Genomic DNA, 23,419 nt, shown 5'->3' on the forward strand with positions numbered 1-23,419 from the left:
AACTACAAAATATTTAAACAAACAAAATGTATTTTTTAAGCATTATAACTTGAGTTGGGTACACAAAAAGTGCAATAAATTATAACTATTGTACTCTAAATAACTATAATAAATACGGAATGTAACATGAACAATAATGTTTTTTTTTCTTAAATAAAAAGTATTAATACGAGTCTGGTTTATGTCCCTAAGGGTTAATATTTCTTTTAGTTAATACTTTTATTCAAATAATTTAATGAGAAATATTAAACCTTAACACAAATAGCTTTTTAGTTGCCCTATCATGCTCCTACATACTAAAACTTTGGTTTAAATCTATTAAAAAACTAATATCGATTATTATTATAGGAAGGAAGTATCAAAATTTAAAATTCTGCACTATATATTTTTTTAATTAAATTATTGTTGCTGCGATCAGACCTATCTGAAGTAAGGCACTACAAGTTGTAGCACTAAAAACAAAGGATTCGAGTAGATTTTTTATTTAATTATAAGTTTAGTGCTTAAATATAATAGTGATCTGTTTTTACCAAAATAAAAAAAAAAGTGGTGGGTTTGTTGATTGGAGGAAGACATTCCTGTTTAATTAGTCATTATAAATACGTTTAACGTTACATGAGGCATATAAGGTACTGTTGGGTAATAAGGCCGGGCAGGTAATAAAGCCAAAGTTATCCCAACGGATACCTGAATATTCTGTGGTCCTAGTGGCACCATCTAGGTGTAGACAGATCTAACACAAAACAGTTGGCGCTTTGCGAGCTAGTATACATTCCTCCATTTACCTACATGCACGTGTTTAAAAATTTGGAAGTGTTTTCGTGCCCGTGTTGTAAAAAATACCTGCAAAAGGTGAGTAACATTTTTTGGTAGTTTGATTAGAGTATTGTTTGCATTATATTTTCCAAATTGTGTTGGTATATAGATTAACTTAACATAGTTGTTTCGTTTTATTTACTCTTTTTTTGTTACATCTAACCTCAAAAAGAAAATGGATGCCAGACTTGTAACAAGGCCGCGGCCTTATTACCTGCCTTACCATTAAATTTGTTTGCAGATAATAAAGCCGGCTACAAAATAATGCGTAATTTTTTGTAAATTTATCTTAATTGTTTACGCTGGCAAAAGTCTTAAAAAAATAATCCCATTACTTATATATTTTTTACTTACTTATATATTTTTTTAAAGAAATTTCCCACCTTATCTCAATGCAATGAGCTCCCGGCCTTATTGCCTGCCGAAATGGTTACCTTTAAGTTTCTAGCCAGGTAATAAGGCCTATTACAAGATGGTCTAAAAGTTGTTTTTCCATGTAGGATTCCTGCGGAAGTCTTAGAAAATAGTTTTTTATACCAACGTGTCAGCAACAGTTACAGCGCGGAGCAGTTTTCTAGCTTAAGTAAGTATTATAGCTGTAGCTATAATGTTCCGGCCATATTATCTGTCTCCTACATACGCAGTAGAAAATACTTTTTTATTTTTCAGTTATGGGGAAAAAAATCGAGGAATACGAGCAAATTGGACCGAAGAAATGATGGAAGAGGCCCTTCAGCTATTAAGGAGTGGTCGGTCTCAAGAATGGGTGGAACAGCAATCTGGGATTCCGCGTCGTACCTTAAGGAATCACCTTAAATCCGGTTTCTGAAACAGGTCATTGGGAGCAAAACCAGTATTAAATATGGAACAGGAAACGGACTTAGAAAGGAAAATATTGAGATTTTCTAGCAGAGGCTTTCCGTTAACTTCGAAAGTTTTACACCGAAGTGTTTTCAATTATTGTGAGAAAATGAGCGTTAAACATAAATTTAACCGGGAAAAAAAATTGGCGGGTAAAGAATGGTACCGTGCCTTTCTAAGACGTCATCCACAAATAGCTCAACGCAAAGCACAGCAATTAAATCCTGCCCGAGCTCAGAAATTGAATCATTTCATTGTAAATGATTATTTTGATAAATTGGATGCTCTGCTGTGTAGAACCGGATTAAAACATAGCCCCGAAAAAATTTACAACATAGATGAGAAGGGTTGCAGATTAACCCTTCATCACCAGCAGCTAGTACTAGCCCAAAAAGGTGCCAAAAGAGTGCACTTAGTGGCGCCTGAACATGCGGAAAACGTCACAGTAGTCGCTTGTGCAAATGCCCTAGGCCATGTCATACCACCTATGATTTTATATCGATTTTTTGGAAAAAATTAGCTAGAAATGGGGGATCACTTGACTTATTTCTTTTCACTTCTAAGAAGGTTGAGTTTTTATGAAAACGGTTGCCGATATTTGCGATATCGGTTTCTTATATATCGGTTATTTGCGTTTTTTAGCAAAACAGTTGCAGATACCAAAAATGTATTTTCACCAATTAATTTTTCAGAAAAAATATAGCCAGAAATGAGAGGTTACTCGACCTAATTATTTTGACATTTAAAAAAGTAAATTTTTTATGCAAACGATTGCGGGTACCGAAAATTCAATTTCAATCGATTTTTGGTCAAAAACTAACCCAAAATAACGAGGTACCACTCGACTAATTCATGACGAATATAAGAAATGTTAATTTGTACAAACGTAATATAAACAACCTCCTTTTTAACTCCAACCAACAGACCCACCTAATTTAAATATCACGAACCTTTTTACAAACAAACAAAACAGTAAAAATTCGTTGACTTCATATTGTCACGGTCGTTTCTAGAAATCTTAACTAAACATAACAAAATCGAGTCTTTAAAGCCCTAAAATGAAAACTCCTCTAAACGTTTTCGTATAGGGAGCGTATACCAAAGGGTAAACCTCAAGAAAACGGATTGGAGATCCTCTTGGTGCCTCCGGCTCTACGGTTTTCCTGATCCGGGTTCCGTAGCACCTCAAAAGGCAACTCGGAGCTCGGAATTATTTCCCTTTCGTCAGAGGGAAAGTCCTCGAAGCTCATATTACTGAACCCCTCCTCTAGTAAAACCTTCTTTTTCCCTTTGATGGTTTTTCTCCCTTTAGTTTTATAGCTGGGACTCTCGTCAGAAACGCTATCGTCAAACAGCTGATACTTGGACTTCATCTCTTTCTTCTTGTCCTTTTTCTGTTTCACTTTTGGCGATTCCGGAGTGGCTTTCTGGATAATATCTGGAAAACTGACTGGCTCGAGTACCGGACAGTTTTCCACGCTACTGTTGGACAAGTCAATGAGCAATCCGATTTCTTTTGACTCTGTTTGTGAACAATCAAAAATGCTTTGCTCAGGTGATTTTTCCATGAACAGTTCAGGGTGATCAATGAAATCACTTTCAAACCGCAACTGTGGCTCTATGGGGGGGACATCAAACTGTCCACTTATGGTTGCATTATGGAAGGTTGCTGCGGGAAAGTCGGTTGTTAAAAAGGGGTTTAGGTTTGACTCCGGGGCACTTTAGAAAGCGACAATTTCTTCTACTGGATATTTGGGTTTACCAAACGGAGCCAAACTGAATAAGTCGTCATCATAAGTTGAGGCGTTATAGCTTGTTAAACGCTGAACGTGAATTGTGTCGACGAATTTTTAGGTCGGCAGAAGTTGGGCTTTTTGGGAAAACGGTTGAAGGTATCGAAAATTGGATTTCAACAATCGATTTTTTGGAAACAAATTACGTAGAAATGAGGGGTCACTCGACTTATTTATTTTGACTTTTGAGGAAATTGCATTTTTTAGGAAAACGGTTGCCGATATCAAAATTTTGATTTCACCAATCGATTTTTTGGAAAAAATTAGCTAGAAATGGGGGATCACTTGACTTATTTCTTTTCACTTCTAAGAAGGTTGAGTTTTTCATGAAAACGGCTGCCGATATTTGCGATATCGGTTATTTGCGCTTTTTAGCAAAACAGTTGCAGATACCAAAAATGTATTTTCACCAATTAATTTTTCAGAAAAAATATAGCCAGAAATGAGAGGTTACTCGACCCAATTATTTTGACATTTAAAAAAGTTAATGTTTTTATGCAAACGATTGCGGGTACCGAAAATTCAATTTCAATCGATTTTTGGTCAAAAACTAACCCAAAATAACGAGGTACCACTCGACTAATTCATGACGAATATAAGAAATGTTAATTTGTACAAACGTAATATAAACAACCTCCTTTTTAACTCCAACCAACAGACCCACCTAATTTAAATATCACGAACCTTTTTACAAACAAACAAAACAGTAAAAATTCGTTGACTTCATATTGTCACGGTCGTTACGAGAAATCTTAACTAAACATAACAAAATTGAGTCTTTAAAGCCCTAAAATGAAAACTCCTCTAAACGTTTTCGTATAGGGAGCGTATACCAAAGGGTAAACCTCAAGAAAACGGATTGGAGATCCTTTTGGTGCCTCCGGCTCTACGGTTTTCCTGATCCGGGTTCCGTAGCACCTCAAAAGGCAATTCGGAGCTCGGAATTATTTCCCTCTCGTCAGAGGGAAAGTCCTCAAAGCTCATATTACTGAACCCCTCTTCTAGTAAAACCTTCTTTTTTCCTTTGATGGTCTTTCTCCCTTTAGTTTTATAGCTGGGACTCTCGTCAGAAACGCTATCGTCAAACAGCTGATACTTGGACTTCATCTCTTTCTTCTTGTCCTTTTTCTGTTTCACTTTTGGCGAATCCGGAGTGACTTTCTGGATAATATCTGGAAAACTGACTGGCTCGAGTACCGGACAGTTTTCCACGCTACTGTTGGACAAGTCAATGAGCAACCCGATTTCCTTTGTCTCTGTTTGTGAACAATCAAAAATGCTTTGCTCAGGTGATTTTTCCATGAACAGTTCAGGGTGATTAATGAAATCACTTTCAAACCGCAACTGTGGCTCTATTGGGGGGACATCAAACTGTCCACTTATGGTTGCATTATGGAAGGTTGCTGAGGGAAAGTCGGTTGTTAAAAAGGGGTTTAGGTTTGATTCCGGGGCACTTTGGAAAGCGACGATGTCTTCTACTGGATATTTGGGTTTACCAAACGGGGCCAAACTGAATACGTCGTCATCAAGGCTGCTGCTAGGGGCTATCCAAGCGATTTCTTTCTTAGTATTCTTCTCTAAGTCCCACTTGACGTTTTGTTGGATCTCACAGTCTGAATCCAGCTCGTCGTCTGCTAAAAGAGGGCGTTCTCCGTACTGATGGCCAATGAAAATCATATCTTCTTCTTGTGGAATTTCCACCTCCGGTTTTTCTGGTTTTACTATGCGACTCATTCCGTCGTCTTTTGTGGCCATACTCTCGCACTCAGCGTGGTAAGCTGAGGACCCACAGGTTTGCACATCTTCACTTTTTAAGTCTTCTTTGGCTTCCTGGCCTACTTCCACGTGGTCATCGTCTGCTTTAAGATCACTCGCCGACCCAATCGAATCGTCTGATTGATAAGTCGATTCTGTGACGCCCTTTTTCGGTTTCTTCTCTTTGAACTTGATTGGCAACTCAACGGTTTTATAGACGTTGTGCAGCTTCTCTGGTAGGTTTATCTTCTTCTTTCTCTTCACCAGTGGTTTCGCTTTGTCTTCTCTGTCGCTGTCCGAGCTGACGTCATGACCTTGCACTAGTTTTTCGTACTTTTTATGTCGGTGCTCCTCCAGTGGCAGCTCAACTGACGGAAGTTGTACTTTTTTAAACGGAGACGGTTCTATGTCACTTTCGGTTTCGGTGGTACCGATTAGAGGCACGTCGCCTTCGGAGTATAGATTTTGATTGGATCTGGACTCGGTGGTTAGATATTGGTATGGTGGTGGTGGTGGTTCTTCTATGACCGGTTCGGGGATGTCTCTACGGCGTATAGAAGCTGAAAGTGCAAAAATGTTTTTTTTTGGAAAGCAGTTTTTGATTGATTTTTTGGTGGTGGATGAGACGTACCTACCTTATGACTATGTGGTATACCGGGTGGTGCGTCGCCGAGAGCAACATAGGAAAATTCATGTAAATTTTAGGGGGGTCAATTATTGGCTTCCCTGTACATTTCATAGAAAAAATGTAAGATAACTTTTTGAAGAGACCAATCTGGGCAAACCCTTGTGCAAAGTTTCAAAAAATTTTAATAAGCGAATCTTGAATTATTCAATTGAATGTAATTGCAAATAAATTTCGATTCAGGTAAAACCAAACGGGCACCAGTAAAATGAATATTGTCACTGACGTGAGGAAAAGTGTCAATAAATCAGTGACAGTCGATGTTTGAAAACAAGTATGAATTATTCAATCGACGAAAAAATAGCCATAATTAAGTGGCATTATGCGGGAAACAGTTTTAGAGATAAACAAGTAATGTTAACGTGTCTTACTTTGCATGGTCTTGTTGGGAAATAAATCTCCCAACAGTTTATTTATTTTCTCGTTCTGCTCGATGTTAGGTTATAATTATATTGCGTCTAAAAATCTAAAATTATCGGGTGCCAGCAGTTCTTGGTAGCTTTAACGGGTCCACTGTTCTCGGTAACCGCTAACGCTGACACCGCAAGCGCAAAGCCCAATAAACTGGGGAAGGGGATCAGTCGAGTAGTGATCATTGCCCTGAAACGTTCGTAGAGCTCCCACTCTCTCTCTCTAACTCTTTATTTTGCCCTACAAGTATTGTCAATAATAGTGGTAACCTAGTGCAGGTTCATCACACTTTCTAAAGGTACGTTTTGCTTGGAGCGACTATTGCGATAATCGGAGTGCGATAATAGCGCGACGATATTTGCTAGCAATGATCGCCAGCCGGAGCGTTTTGCTTACAGCGAGTATTCTGTCGGCATGTTCTAGGAACAACCCGTGGCTAAAATTTGTAATCATGTCAGTAAGCTGTTATAGACATAGTGAGTCTCTCGATGCGTGTAACAAAAAGAAAAAATAAAAAATTGACGTTGAAATATCTTTTGCTGGAAGAAATTGACGATGAAGACATGTTAGAAATGTTAAATTTACCAAGACTTCCTAAACATCCCATCTTCAAATCAAGCATTAATGAAGGATACTTTAAGTATTGATTACAAATCATTTGTATGCTGACGACAAAAAGTTTGCAGAATTTTTCAGACTTTCTAAACTTCAGTTTGATTTTGTGTTAAGGTAGGCATGTACCTACGTAGGCGTAGTTTTAAGGATCAAGTATTTGCAATAACAAACACATTATTTCAATTTAGCTTTTCGTTATTGGAAATAAATATAGATTTTTTTACATATTTTTATTAAAAATAAGACATTACATAAAAAACCCTTTTTTGTAAAATATGAATATATAATTGGATCACCATTGTTTGAAGCGGATCCAAAAATACCCTGGATATCAGTACAGTGTTGAGAATGCAGTTCTGGTGAAGGTTCAGATAAAGCTACTACACGGTGTAACTCCTTTTGGTTGCTTGAAGACGGAGGTCTGCTAATATCCGAGTATGCACTGCTTAAAGATGATGGAGAAGCAATCATGTTAAGTTATGTTCTCTCTGGACGTGATGACCACATATCCGTTTCAATAGAGTCTCTAGCTTAGCACGCTGTTGTAAATGTGGTGAAAATTTCTGTACCGTTTTAGCGATGCTTTGAAAAAAGAGACTATGTCATCTTGTTCTTCTTCCTTTGTCAACAACTCCTTTACCATGATATCTCCTTCCTTTGCCCTTTTCTCCATAGTAAGACAAATTTTTTCTCATTTTTTTATTTTTTTTCGGGTGACTTACGTTGCGTTGTTTTGCAATGTGTACTTCCAGCACATGACGTGACTTGTGGCTGAGACGTGAGGGAGCTTAAAACCTCCCTCAGCTCCCTGAGCTCCTGTTTGTTGCTCAGAGACAACTTCGTTTTCAGGTTCACTGTTTATTTAATCGGCCCATTCAACTTCTTCAACTATGTTGGAGAAAGTTGGATGTATGAATTTTATTGATATTTCAATACTAAATATGTACTTCAAAAAAATGAAATTATAAAAACCGTTTGAAGCGATTGATTTTATTGCTATTTACTTACTTACGCTCATCTTCTAATGTGCGAAAGAATGACAGCTTTTCTTGCAAGGCCCTTGTTTTCACTTTCTTGAACGGAAGTGCTTTAGAACCAGTTTTTTTTTTGAGATCTCGGTTCTTTCTTTCGAATGTGTCCTTTATGTTTTTTCACCTCTTTTTGCAGTTGCCCACTGTAAATGAATAATGATTAAATACAGTGTGTCCCAGCCATGAATGAAAATCTTATAATTTTTGAACTAGGTATTTTAAGTAACTAGAGGCTCCACCAATCCTTGATTTAAACAACCATTTTCATACATTTTCAAAACTTTATTTAAACAAAACCTAATATTTTTCTTTTGCAGGTTTCTGGCAACTGGTGAGTCTTATCACTCGTTACAATTTCAATTCCGGATATCAGTGAGCGAAATCAGTTGTATAGTGAAAGAAACCCTATCTATACTCAAGCAGGAGCTTGCACCAATATTCCTACCGCGTCCTTCTAAAAAAGATTTGGAAAATAGAGCCAAGGAATAATATGAGAGATGGAATTTCCCAAACTGTGTTGGAGCTATTGATGGCAAACACATACGAATCAGGTGCCCTGATAAATCAGCATCCTTGTATTTTAATTTCAAGGGATTCTTCTCTATCGTACTTTTAGCTGTCGTAGACGCAAACTGTCAATTTATATACATTGATGTTGGATCATTCGGTAAAGAGGGAGATAGCGGTATTTTTGAAAAATCATATTTGGGCCGTAAGTTTTATGCTGGTACTTTACTACCACCTCCAAGGCAGCTCCCAAACTCTGACCTTGTGTTACCGCATGTGTTCGTCGGAGATGAGGCATTCAGGTTACATCCAAACATTCTGTGTTTAATTACAGAATATGCCGAGCCCACCGAACGTCAGAAAACGCATTTGCTATTCTTGCTCAAGTTTTTCGTGTATTTTATACTCCCATCAATTTAAACCCTGAACGTATTGATGATCTGATTATCGTATGTTGTTGTCTGCACAATATGTTGAGGCAAGGTTATCTGTCGAAAACAGGGCGTGCCAACTACGAATTCGACCTAACACAGGACCTACCTACAAACAATCTCATCCGTTTGGCAAGAACTGGTGGTTATGCTCATGTAGAAGGATTTACGGTAAGAAACACATATGCCTCATACTTCCTGAACGAGGGAAATGTCAGTGGGCAAGATGTCGCAGTTTACAGAACAGATTAATACTAACTTAATACAGTGTATCCAAATATCTGGCGTATAATTCAGTCCGAACTAGACATAACTGAAACGAAACTTTCTGAATTTAATGGTGATATCGTCAATTACAGGTAAGTAGTTATTTATTATTTTTGTCAAAAGGTTTTTCTCTAAATCTATATATATTTAGTTTAATCTGAACGTACGCGAGATATTTCAGCGTTTCTGGCCTTTTGAAATATTCTATATAATTAATGTACAGTATGTAGTTGTTTGTGTTGTTCAGATTTAAAAAATGTATTTTTTTTTTGGTTAGGTTTGTTCGATGACATTTTAAAATAATATATTTCAAGAAAACATTTTGTATATTATATCATACCTGATCTTCCCACCTCTCCTGCGATCACTATCCATATATTATCTTTGGCACGTTGATCTTTGCAGACGTGCTTTAAATCATAAACAGCTGGATGTGCTGATACTGCTTCAATTAATTTGTCGTCTTCTTTGGCAGTAAAATTGAGTTTTGGCTGCAACATTATTGCGAGAGCACGTATACACTTTCAAAAACCGTTCGCGACTGGCGATTATATCTGCTCTAGGACCAAACACCACGATAAGCGATTGTCTCCCGAAGGAAATCGGAACTACACGAAACATACTACTTAAGCAGTGTTCCGCGATGATCGTCGCGCTACTATCGCTCTGCGATTATCGCTATAGTCGTTCCAAGCAAAACGTACCTTAAAAAATATAATCTTTAAATATTTTACTAATTACATAAAAACGTTCCCGGTCGTCGTTAGTTGGTGTGAAGTTGACGTATGGTAACTGTTAACCTAGAATGTTAGTTTTTTAAGGAATGAAATTAGTGAGTGTAATAAAATCAGTGAAAGTACCAAGTGTAAATAAAGTAGAGTTAGTACAAGTGGTTAGAGACAGTTTATAGAGACTGTATAGAGACAGCGGAAAAAGTGGTAATTTAAGTCTACCCAATTACTGTTATTCCAAGTTCCTGTGACTACTAATAGATGTACATATTTAGAAAATAAATGTGTTTCATTTATTAGATTACAAGTGGTTCTTCAAGGGAAGAATTATACAGTGCACCGCATCTTCATAGACACAATTATACAATTGTGTCTCCCTTGTGTTTGGGGAAGACGCCACGGAGCAAATCTCCCCCGATCAGGTCGTGAGATTGCTAAAACGAAAAAAAAAACATTTCTTGTATTCGGCTGTACGTCAGATTTGACAAATCCTTATAACAAATTGTTTGCTGGTGGCTGGTGTCTGGTTTTACCTGAACCGAAAATTTGGTAATTTTGCAATTACATTTAATTGAATAATTCAAGAAGATTGTTGTATAGGGAATGACAAGATTCTTTTAAAGAGATACCACTTGACCCCCCGTCCCATTTGAAAAAAATTAGGGGATGTTACCCCCGCTTAGAGGGTTGAGTTTTTTGAAATGGTTTTTATGTCAAAAGCTGACAAACATACTTGACGTATTTTTGGATTTTGTCGAAAAGTTTTTTCCCACCCTGTAATGCCTTGCGGTACGTTTTCGATGGGCCACCCTGTATAATTGTTTTAACTGATATTTATTTTTATTTAAATTTTCTTGACAAAATAATCAGTGGTGCGATAAAAAATTAATAACAATAATTTTATTTCCTTAATAACATTACTCAACCTTTCTCGAGAATTTTTCCTTTTTAATAGTAAGTTTTACCAACATTACAACATACCATTGATTTGAAACACACTGGATGGAAACATTATCAAAAAGTGGTATTTACAGGCTACAGTGTGACTGCTTATACAAGATGGCCCATCGAAAATAGTCCAGAATGCCCAAAATGCTCGGACTCGTCGGTTTTTGATTTTAGGGGGACAATTTTTTTTAATACTTTCAACCCTTTAACATAAACCCCTTGACGGGGGTTGCAGCCACCCTCAAAATCTTAAATAGGAGTGGTGGTCAAGTGATTTAACATGAGTTTTCGTAGTATATGACAGCTTGTCAAAGAATTTGAAACGGTTTTTTCTTTAAATTTTTAAGACTTCAACTTTAACAACTTCAAAACTTCAACCCCTTAGTTAACCTTTTAGACGGGAAGGAGTCTGTTGTTATACATCTTTTGAAAGGGCATTCAATTTTCTTTACAGTAGCGCTTTGTTTTTTTTTTTGTTGTTAGCCGAAAGATAAGATATTAATAAACATTTTGCTCTGAATATATCTGGTTTGATTATTTTGTATTATAATTTAAAGACAAAATAGAAATTATAGGTACAATCAGTTTTGGGTGGAAAGGGTGCTGCAAGTTAGTTAGTTGGTTCATTAACCACTCTGTCGAAATATTAAATTTTAATGATCACATTCATAAACAAAACATCGTTAACAGATTGACATACTAATTGGTAACACCCTGTATATTAAGTGCCGAAAAATGCCAAATGGCTGTTTCAAAATGAACCAAGAAAGTGGGATTATTAGTACACTGAAAATCTACGTTTTAACACAACTATTTACAAAAAAAAAAAGCCCACCACCTGCTATATTCTGGAACAGCCATTTTTAGAGATACAGAGGGATATGGGGGTGCATGAAATAAAACACCATTGAAGACATCCGGTTCTAATGGAAAGCAAATAATTTATTGCCACATTTACAATAAAACATTACAGTGAACTCTCCAAATCTATTAGGCAATCACAATGAATGAACGTATTAAAATATGTATGTACAATACACGATCATTTATTTAATTATTTTTTTTTTATGTACGTAACTAATAAACTAAAAAACAATATTTCTAAAAATGCTGTTCCAAAAAAAAAACAATTGTGGAATCAATATATTAATTTCTTTCTTAATATTCTAATCTACAGACACACACACACAGTAATTATATTGATACCACATATACCAGACCCCAATTTGGTCTTCTATAGTGAATATACTTTGTTCAATATTTTCTTTAAAACACGTGAAAGAACGTTTTATTACGAGGGATGTCTTTTGAAGGATGAAGTTTTGCATATAGAAACATAGAGGGCGTCACTAATCAAATGTCATTAGTCAAACTTAACCTCAAACTTTACTTTTCTTAAATTCAAAACGTCAGTGCGATACATATAGTTTTACAGCTACAGTGAATTTTTAAAGGTAGCAAATTGCGCATACCATGGAATTAAACAGAGAACATTTTCGGGCCATCATTTTTTACAATTTTCGAAGGCAATTATCTCAACAAGAATGCTGTGCTGAGTTGATTTCTGTTTTCGGTAATGAAGCACCACATCAGTCGACAGTTTCTCGTTGGTATGCAGAATTCAAGCGTGGACGGGTTAGTCTTAGCGACGATCCAAGGTCAGGTGCACCAAAAACGGCTGTCACCCAAGAAAACATCGATGCTGTGCGTATGCTTATCACGGAAGATCGACATGTGACATATCGTGAGATTGAGGCTTCATTGGCGATTTCAAAGACCTCAATTCAAAAAATTTTGCATGAAGAATTACGGGTAAGAAAATTAGTTTCCCGCTGGATACCGCATCTGTTAACTGAAGAACAGAAAGAAGCTAGGGTGATGTGGTGTCAAACAACTCTAGACCGCTTTGAGGCAGGAAACTCTAAAAATGTGTACAGCATTGTCAGTGGTGATGAATCATGGATTTACTCATATGAATCTGAAAATAAACGTCAGTCGTCTGTATGGGTATTTCAAGATGAAGAAAAGCCAACAAAAGTCATTCGTTCTCGAAGTGTATCCAAAAAGATGGTTGCAACATTTGTCTCAAAAGCAGGTCATGTTGCAACAATTCCTCTGGAGAATCAACGAACTGTTACTGCCGATTGGTACATTACCATTTGTTTGCCGAAAGTCATCGCTGAGCTTCGAAAAGCGAACCCACAACAACGAATCATCCTCCACCAAGACAATGCAAGTTCGCACACAGCCCGGAAAACTATTGAATTTTTAACTTATCAAAACGTCGAATTATTGGATCATTCTCCGTACAGTCCCGACCTTTCTATACTTCCCCAACGATTTCTATACTTTTCCAAAAATCAAGAATGAACTGCGTAGTCAGAGGTTTCAGACGCCAGAGGAAGCAGTTAACGCCTTTAAAAATGCAATTTTGACAGTACCCACAAACGAGTGGAATAACAGCTTTGACAACTGGTTTGAGCGCATGCAAAAGTGCATTAAATTTCGTGGAGAATACTTTGAAAAACAATAAAGTCGTTAAAAGTTATTTTTTGTTTTATTCCAGCTGCATATGCAAAACTTAAAAGACAACCCTCGTATAAGTTACTTCAGCTTGGGAAAGGGTCTGCTGACGTGAGCAAAATTTAAATACACAGTAATTAACAGATAATCATGTAATCTTAAACTTTCTTTATGCAGGATCTATTTGATATTAAAGCTGAGATATCTCCGCTGGTATTAGGTTTTGAGGTTTAAGAATAAGAATCTATATTAAAGAATATTCTATATTAAAAAAGAATAACATTTATTTAATTATTACAGACTACTTACAAATTTCTGAGGATAATTTCTATAGCCAGAAATACTTTGTAAAAAATTTAAAATTTAAATAAATTTTTACATTTCAAAATAATTTAAGTAATTTTCCTTTAGAGTACTGCCAGATTTTTCTAAAAAAAAAAAATTTGATTTCTTCATTAAAAAATCTAGAATCTTGCAAAATCCTAGAAGATTCCAGAAAAGACGTGTGTCATTAAAATGGACATTTCTGGAATGATTTTCTTTAATATTTCCAATTTGTCAGCAAAATACTTCCAAAATTTCGGAAATAGTTTGTAAAAAAACTGGAATATTTCAGGTTTTCCTTTTTTTCGGTTTGTTCAGGCAGTTCAAGTCATTTGTATCTCCTTAAGGCAGTTCTGAGTAATTTTTACTTACTTTACTAGGAATTTATTGCAATTTTTATCAATAGAGTCAAAGTCAATCAATTGACGTCATTACGCTTTTTTAAAGGTAGCTTAAGAAGGTATTTCTTTCCTTTTCTAGATATTTGAGGTAATTTTTAATTTTTTTCCAGACATTCAATATGGTTTTTCCCTTCTTCAGACAGCTGAAGTAAAGTCACGGTCTCATAAGCAAATTTTATTGGCTACACGTGTTTCGCCCTGTACAAGCAGGGCATCAGCAGACCTAAAAACAATTAAAAGGGATGTTTAATATACAAGCATTTGCAAAATAAAATAAAATTACCTTAGGACCTACACATACACTGTAAAACTTACAACAAAAATAAACAAAATAGTGAGGTTAGAAGCACAATATATACAGGGTGATTCATTAATATTGCACGAAAATGAAATGCCGGTTTTTTTGGGTTAAATTATGACGAAAAGTTCCTATAAACATATGTCCGAAAGTGCTTCGTTTCCGAGATACAGGGTGTTCAAATTTTCTTAAAAAATCGATTTTTTATTAATATCTAAGAAATGCCTTTGCTGTTTGCAATGTCATTCACACCATTTCTGGATATCTTAATGATGTATCTTTTTGACATATGACAGTTGATTTGTTATTCCAGGGACGTGCCCACGGGGTAAGCGGGTTAGGTTTTTTGTACAAAAAATAGCACCTAGTAGATTTTTTGAACCTCCTGTACATTTTTTGGATGACGCAACTAAAGATGGAATTGTTTCAACTCTTGGGTGTTTTTCGTATCTCCCTCCGTTTTCGATAAAAAAATTAGTTTAATGCAAACGTTTGAAAAAACTTGAATAAACATAATAAAATGCCTACTTATCGATTTACAGGGTGAAGAATAGTAAATACGGTAATTTGGAATTTTGACATGACATTAACTGTACTACCTGTTGAAAAATAGTTTTAATTAAACTTAGGTACATTAATTAAATTCTTAGAATAAACATTAGTAAATTGATGAAGGTAATGAAAAGCTATGGACTAAGAAACGTACGCTATAAGAGTTGTTCAAAATGAGTTCCTCCAACTGCAATGCATGCGTCTGTCCTGCGACGCATTGACTGGCGAACACGTTCAAAGATCCCTGGCGTGTTTCGAATAATATCGCAATTTGCAATAATACGATTTCTTAATTCTTCAACATTTTCGATGGGGGTGGTATAAACTAATTGCTTGAGGTGGCCCCAGAGGAAAAAGTCTATTGGATTTAGATCGGGAGATCGCGCAGGCCAGGGTTGTATACCTCCACGACCTATCCAACGATTGGGATACACTCTATCTAAATACTGTCGAGCAATTAAGCTGAAATGCGCCATCATGCATGAAAAACATTTGGTACCTTAAGTCAAGCGGGACGTTTTCTAATAGTGTTGGCAACTCCTCTTGAAGAAAACGCCGATACACTTCTCCACTTAACCTTTGTTGCAAAAAGAAAGGACCAATTAAGTGGTCTTCAATGATTCCAACCCAAACATTCAGTGAAAATTGGTGTTGATGGCGACTTTCACTTATTCCATGTGGATTTTCATCTGCCCAAATGTGATTATTATGGAAATTCATTATCGAATTCCTGGAGAAATTAGCTTCGTCCGTGAAAAGTATTTTTGATAAAAAAGGAGGATTTTCTACAATGTTTTGTTGTAACCATCGACAGAAAGCCACTCTATGAGGATAGTCGTCTGGCAAAAGTGCTTGTACCCGCTGGATGTGATACGGGTACAAAAGCTGATTTTTCAGTATTCTAAACACTGTTGGCTGACTAATGTTTAAAGTGGCAGCAATCTGTCTTGTACTCGTTGAAGGATTATCCTCGATTTCGTGGAGCACTGCTTCTTCAGCTTCTGCGGTTGCAACTGTGCGGGGTCGTCCATTGTCGACTGTAAGTTTTTTAAAACTTCCACTTTCTCTGAGACGTTGATGGAGGCGAGTAAACATTTGACTATGAGGAAGTACTCGGTTAGGGTATTTGTCCGCGTAAATACGCCTCGCTGCTTGTGAATTACCATTAGCAAGACCATACACAAAGTGCATATCGCACATTTCACTATAAGTGTACTCCATTTAAGACAAAAATGAGGAAATTGTCTACTTGACAGGAAAAAAACAACACCTTATCACTGAGCCACACCTAGTAATGTTAAATGAACTGGTATTTTATTTATTGCATTTTCAAAGCAACGAAAAGAATGCGACAAAAACTAAAACGATAATAGTATTTACTAAATTTTGTTTAATACGTATTTACAATTTCAACATTCCGCAGTATTTTTTAGATCAGCAGTTGTTAATGCTGTACTTGATATTCGACACTATGAATAGGTAAGTATTACATTTTAGGAAGAAAATTATTTCTTTGCTTTCGCGTGATTTAAAAGCATTTACTTGTATTTTTACAGAGGGATGCAAAAAAGCAATTCTTAATTTTTTTATCGAAAACGGAGGGAGATACGAAAAACACCCAAGAGTTGAAACAATTCCATCTTTAGTTGCGTCATCCAAAAAATGTACAGGAGGTTCAAAAAATCTACTAGGTGCTATTTTTTGTACAAAAAACCTAACCCGCTTACCCCGTGGGCACGTCCCTGGAATAACAAATCAACTGTCATATGTCAAAAAGATACATCATTAAGATATCCAGAAATGGTGTGAATGACATTGCAAACAGCAAAGGCATTTCTTAGATATTAATAAAAAATCGATTTTTTAAGAAAATTTGAACACCCTGTATCTCGGAAACGAAGCACTTTCGGACATATGTTTATAGGAACTTTTCGTCATAATTTAACCCAAAAAAACCGGCATTTCATTTTCGTGCAATATTAATGAATCACCCTGTATAAGCAAATAAAAAGAAAAATAAATAGCTTGCGGTCTTGTTCGGTTTCGAACCGTAGACCTCTCGCTTGCTAAGCGAGGCCTTAACTAATGTAAGTAAATTAATTTTAATTTTTAATAACATTTCCTAGACAATTTTTCTTCCTGTAATTTTAAATTGTGTATACATGTTATCTGTTTAAGTTATAAGTTACCATTTTAAATGAACATGTCTGTCTGGTCCTTTAGCCTTAAACTTTTTATTTTTGTTTTTATTTGCTTATATATTGTGTTTCTAACCTCACTATTTGGTTTATTTTATTTTGCAAATGGTTGTATATTAAACGCCCCTTTAATTGTTTTCAAACCTGATGATGCCCTGCTTATACAGGGCGAAACACGTGTAGCCAATAAAATTTGCCTATGAGACCGTGACTTTGTTTTTTGTTTGTTTGTGTACATTTTGTGTGGTCTCTTGGAAAAAATGCATAAGATTTTTATATTTGAAGTAGTTATTGCCATTTGGCAGTTATTTGATTGATTTCTTTAAATTATTTGAAATTAGTAACGAGTTTTTTGCCTTTTCCAGACAGCGTAAGTAATTTTTCCCATTTTCAAGATTTAAATGTAATTGTTGACTTTATCGATATAATTAAAGTAGTTTTAACGTTTTACAGGTGGGGGAGATTGGGGTCAATTGAAACAGTAATCAAAACTTTCTTCCGCTACAAGATAGAAACAAATTGCCCGCGTAATATAGACCATAATATCGACAACAATTTTCTGGTAGTACGCCGCGGGCCATTAAACAAAGTATACGTACCTAGTGCGAGATTTTGTGTTTTCACGTATCCAAAGTAAGTATTTGCTATATTTCTTATGTATGTGTAAATGAGTCTGTATGTGTATTTGGTTAGTTTGTCAGTTTTCATTAGTTAGGCCATTAACTTAGCTTTATTTTACTTTGGTTTAAATTTGAAATTCATTTTGTTTGTAGTAAATATGGTGTCATTTAACGTCAGCTGTAACGGGGACGTTTGTAACGTTTCAACTAATCCCGCCGTTCATTTCTAAAATGAAATAAATTGTAATTGAGTCTGTAGTGTGTTTAGTTTGTTTGTTGTCAGCTTTCATTAGTTAGGACATTAATCTAGTAAATTAATTAGTTTATTTCATTTCAGACGCCCCTGTAAAAAAGTCCCGAAAACTGATCGTTCAAGTCGAGATATATCTTTATATGAATCTGCATATGCAGAGCTCAAAAATGGAAGTTCTCTACGCTTAGCTGCCGACCAATTTGTGATCTCTCATGTGTCTTTGTTGAGATACAAGCGAAAGAAAGAAGCTGCGGGGAATACTGAAGGTCAACCACCTGTTACAATGGGCTATAAACCTGCAAATAAAGTTTTTAATGAACTTCAAGAAACCGAAATGGTAAAGTACATAAAAAAAAGCTGCAGACATTTATCAAGGTCTGTCAACCAAAGATATTCGGAGACTTGCGTTAGAATTAACCATTAAATATGATATAGATAAACCGGACACTTGGATTAAAAACGGCATGGCAGGAGAAGACTGGTTTTCCGGTTTTATGTCAAGACACCGTGACTTATCAATAAGAGCACCACAAGCAACCAGCTTAGCTAGAGCAACCAGCTTCAATTGTGCAAATGTTTCTGTATTTTTTAATAATCTTGCCAAAGTTTTGGATCGAGACAAATTTGAAGCAAAGGATATTTACAACGTAGATTACGTAGACGAAACTGGTGTGACAACAGTACAGAAACCAAATCGAATTGTAGCAAAAAGAGGCATGAAATAAGTGGGTGCAATTACCACACAAGAACGTGGTACACTCGTAACAGTTACGGTGGCAATAAACGCACTAGACAATTCGATTCCGCACATGTTTATTTTTCCTCGACTGCGGTTTCAGGATCATTCTATTCGTGATGGTCCACCAGGGTGTATTGGGGCTGGAAACGGGTCAGGATGGATGCAAGAAAAAGAGTTCGTCTTGTTCTTAAAACACTTTCAAAAGCACACAAATTCTTCACAAGCTCATAAGGTTCTACTCACACTGGATAACCACTCATCCCATATTAGTATAGAAGCTCTAGACTATTGTAAAACTCATGGAATAGTAATGCTTTCTTTCCCACCCCACTGCTCGCATAAATGTCAGCCCCTTGATAGAACAGTTTTCGGTCCTCTTAAGAAAGCAATAAACTCTGCTTGCGATGGTTGGATTCGTAGTCACCCTGGTAAACCGATGTCTATATATGATTTACCCGGAATTGTCGCAACATCATTGCCCTTAGCTTTTACACAAAGCACCATCCAAGCCGGATTTAAGTGTACAGAGGATAGATCATTTAACAGAGATATTACTACTGTTCGGGGCCCATTACTACTGTTCGGGGACTTCAATCTGCCAAAAGCAATTTGGTCATCAGACAACTTTTGTTCTCAAGCGACCAGTGCACTGGGTGCTTGCCCTCTGGAAGTCGAGTCCATAGAAGTGATATCAGACTTATGTAGTTTCCACAATCTATACCAATTGAATATTATTCCAAACCACCTGGGGAATACACTGGATCTGATTTTTTGTGACAGTACCTTGTCTCCAGAGGTCACGGCAGCTGATGATGCTCTGGTTCCACAGGACAATTACCATCCACCCCTCCTTACATCCATTACTGTTTCGAGAGGACATACTAATCATCCAGGTAGATTTAACAATCAATATTATTATGATTATAATTCAGCAAATTTTTATTTAATTAATGAACTTCTTGGACAGGTTAATTGGAATTATGTACTTCAACAGGATTCCCTAGATATTATGTTAAATATTTTTTATGATATACTTTATTCAGTTATACATATTGCTGTACCTTTAAAACGGGTGTCTCGCGGGCACTTTCCAAAGTGGTTTTCTCCAGCTCTTAAAAATTTGGTAATTTCAAAGAAACAGGCACATAAAGTTTTCAAAGATTCGGGTTCCAGAGATGATTATATTACCTTCTCAAGCTTAAGATCAGAGTGTAAATTACTTGCAAAAGTCTGTTTTGAACAATATGTTTCCGAATCAGAAAGAAATTTAGTTGATCACAGTAACATAAAGAAGTTCTGGTCTTATGTAAACTCTAGAAGACTAGGAAATGATCTACCTTCAGAAATGTTCTATAATGATAAGCATTGCCTTCTTGGTCCTGCCCTACCTGATCTCTTTGCTGATTACTTCAAAACAGTTTATTCAACCAAAAACTACCCTGTACCTGAATCTTTATCCTTCAATAATATCAACATAAGCAATTTTCACATAAATATTTCTACAATATACAATGAAATTTGCAGCTTGAACACCAATAAGGGTCCAGGGCCAGATGGCATACCACCCTCCATCCTTAAATCATGCAGTTTTGTTCTGTCTCATCCACTTTTTATTTTATTCAATAAATCATTAGAATTGGGAGTCTTCCCTGATTTTTGGAAGACAAGCTACTTGACCCCTATACATAAAGCAGGAAACAAGGGCGACGTAAGCAACTATAGACCAGTGTGCAACTTAAACGCTATTCCAAAACTATTCGAGAAAATTGTAACACAACATCTTACATCATTTTTGGGTCCTACCATTATATCAGAGCAGTTTGGCTTTAAGACCAGGAGATCAACAGAGCTTAATCTATTGACTTATGCAGACTATCTGGCGAGCGTCTTGGATAGGGGTGGCGAGGTTCACACTATCTATACCGACTGTTCGAAGGCGTTCGACAGGGTCAATCATGAGATACTTTTGAGTAGGCTTGGAGCCGCGGGTGTAGGGGGAAATTTCTTGAGATGGTTTCGCAGCTACCTATCAGATAGGTCCCAAATTGTAAGGGTCAATGGCTTCATGTCCTATGAGCTGAGCGTTCCCTCAGGTGTTCCTCAAGGATCACATTTGGGGCCGCTTCTTTTTAATGTTTTTATGAACGACATCCACTCATGTTTTAAATATTCCAGATTCTTATGTTTTGCAGACGACCTGAAATGTTTTCTAGCTATCTCCTCTCTTAATGACTGTGTCAATCTACAGTCAGATCTTTCCAGACTGGAAGAGTGGTGTGTTCAGAACTGCATGGACTTGAATCCAGCCAAGTGCTATAGTATTTGCTTCTCCAAGCGTAGAAATACCACAACATTCGCATATTCCTTGTGCAATAGACCCTTGTCGAATGTGACAACAATTAGGGACCTTGGAGTCATATTCGACTCATCTCTTACATTTAGCTTTCATATATCTGAGATAGTAACAAAAGCCCTTAAAATAATAGGTCTTGTCAAGAGATGCACAAGAGATTTTACAAATACCCCTGCTATCCGCATGCTCTACTGTACATTGATCAGACCTTTGTTGGAGTATGCCTCCTCAGTCTGGAGTCCTCATTATGCCTGCTATATTCACAGGTTGGAACAAGTGCAACGGAGAATGCTGAAATACCTGGCATTTAAATCCAAAATTGATCCTGTTGACAACTTCCATTATGATTACAGGGTTCTGTATGAGCTGTTTTGTCTTCCTCCTCTTGTTGTTCGTCGGGAACAACGGGATTTAAAAAATTTGTATAACCTTCTGACTGCTTCTGTAGATTCACCAGACCTGCTATATTCAATAGGTCTAGCAATATCTACGAGAAATACAAGGTCAAACAGCCTTTTCTACCAACCTTTCTGTAGAACAAACATCAAGTATAATAGCTTTATTGCTAGATCAGCCAGGCTTGCAAATAATAGTACATCTCTGAACATAGATTTCAATATAAGTCCAAGGCGCTTTGCTAAGTTTGTTGAGGATTTTCATGCGTGACTTTGTATATTGTTGTGGGGTTTTTGCTATTCTGTTTAATTGTGTGTACATACTATTCATACTTCATACTATTGTGTGCTGGTTTAAACCAATTTTGGAGGTGATAATTGGGTTCAAGGGAGTGAAAACTGAATTTAATTAATTTTATTGTGTTCTTTTGTTGTATATTTTTTAAGTTCTCCTGTTGCCATTATTTATTAATCCTGTTTTATTCTATGACTGTGATAGTGATGGGTTGTGAATATCAAATGATAATTATATAAAATGGTACTAAGTATAAATTGTTTGAGGTTATAAATTATTGTTATTGTAAATTATGCTATTTCTGTAAAAATGGGTAATGCCCGTAAATAAATAAATAAAATAAATATTTTTACGGAGACAGATTTCTCGCCATCTTTTGTCACAGATAGGTTGCCTCCAATCGAACCTTCAGTTTCACCTGCTTCAGATCCAGGCAACAATCTGAATCTGACAGATTTGATAATCCTACCTCATCTACGTCTGTTACCAATAGGTTGCCTTCAACCGAACCTCCAAATGATCATCCTAGTTCAAATCCAGGAAACAATCTGACTGTACCAACCTTAGAAGATGAGTTTCAAAACTCAACGCCATCAACTTCTCGGGGCCTACAAAATTGTGAAATTTCCGAAAACACCCAAAATAACACGTTTTCAGCAGAAGTTGTTAGGCCTTTCGAAAAAGCTCACCAAGAAAAATAAACGCAAGAGGAAAGAAAAAGAGGAAGTCAACCGTGTACACCGATACACCGGAAAAGGAGGAAATAGAGAGAGAAGCTAATAAGAAAACACAAAAGGTCAAACGTAATCTGGAAACCGAAAACAAGGGTCCAAAGAAAGCATCCGTGAGAACAAGAAAGAAGTCATCTGAAAATTTTACCGACGACGAAGGTGAATGTTTTTGTTTGGTGTGTGTTGAACCATTTAATAAAAGTAAGCCAGGTGAACAGTGGATCCGATGTACTAACTGCAAAATGTGGTCGCATGAAGCATGCACACCACAAGAGCTCACATATTATGTTTGCCATAATTGCCAAAGTGACTGACCAAAAATTGAAAGTGTTACACATCTATATTATAAGAACCACCAGTTGTTGTTTTTTGTTTTTAAACTTTAAGTTTTGTTTTATGTTCCTACGTTTCTGTTTAATGTTCCTCCTCATAAGCAGAATATTAGCTTCTGTTATTTTTTTGTTGTTGTTATGAGGCATTTTTTACAGTTTCTATATGATTTTGAGTCTTTTTTGAATAATAAAAGAAAATGTGTTTTTTATTTAATCTATATTGCTTTTGTTACAACTATCCCCATAATGTGTTTCAATTGACCTTTGATCGGGGTCGTTTGAAACATTATGCTCCACCACTTATTTTTTTTTTCGCTTATCTATAGTCAAATTTAACTACTAGGTCAAGTATGTCAAGTTACCAGCTATATGTTACCTATTTTTTGATCATATTACAGTATTTATCTAGCCAGAAAAAAAAATTGTACAAAATGGTTCAATTGACCCCAGTCTCCCCTACATCATGACATTTGTTGAAGAATTATTTATTGTTTTTCAGGTAGCGTAAGGACGTAATTTTTGCTCTTTTCCAAGCATTTATTACCCACTTTTTT

The 23,419-nt window shown here is 36.2% G+C and overlaps 1 protein-coding gene across 3 annotated transcripts in view; it reads right to left on the reverse strand.

The window, feature by feature from the left end:
- Window positions 1–884: 884 nt before the first annotated feature.
- Window positions 885–23,419, reverse strand: part of LOC126750613 (BMP-2-inducible protein kinase) — a 93,117-nt gene continuing 70,582 nt past the window's right edge. The window contains exons 12-13 of one of the 3 annotated variants that reach the window (XM_050460264.1): window positions 4,908–5,785; window positions 885–3,380 (exon numbers count right to left, since the gene is read on the reverse strand). In XM_050460264.1, coding sequence (XP_050316221.1) covers window positions 2,790–3,380; window positions 4,908–5,785 — 1,469 coding nt within the window. In that variant the 3' untranslated portion in view covers window positions 885–2,789. Of the gene's footprint in view, window positions 5,786–23,419 lie in introns of all 3 variants that reach the window. The other 2 variants (XM_050460265.1, XM_050460266.1) reach the window with 2 other exon arrangements.

Source organism: Anthonomus grandis, chromosome 2, assembly GCF_022605725.1.
Source record: "Anthonomus grandis grandis chromosome 2, icAntGran1.3, whole genome shotgun sequence".
NCBI classification, from domain to species: Eukaryota; Metazoa; Arthropoda; class Insecta; order Coleoptera; family Curculionidae; genus Anthonomus; species Anthonomus grandis.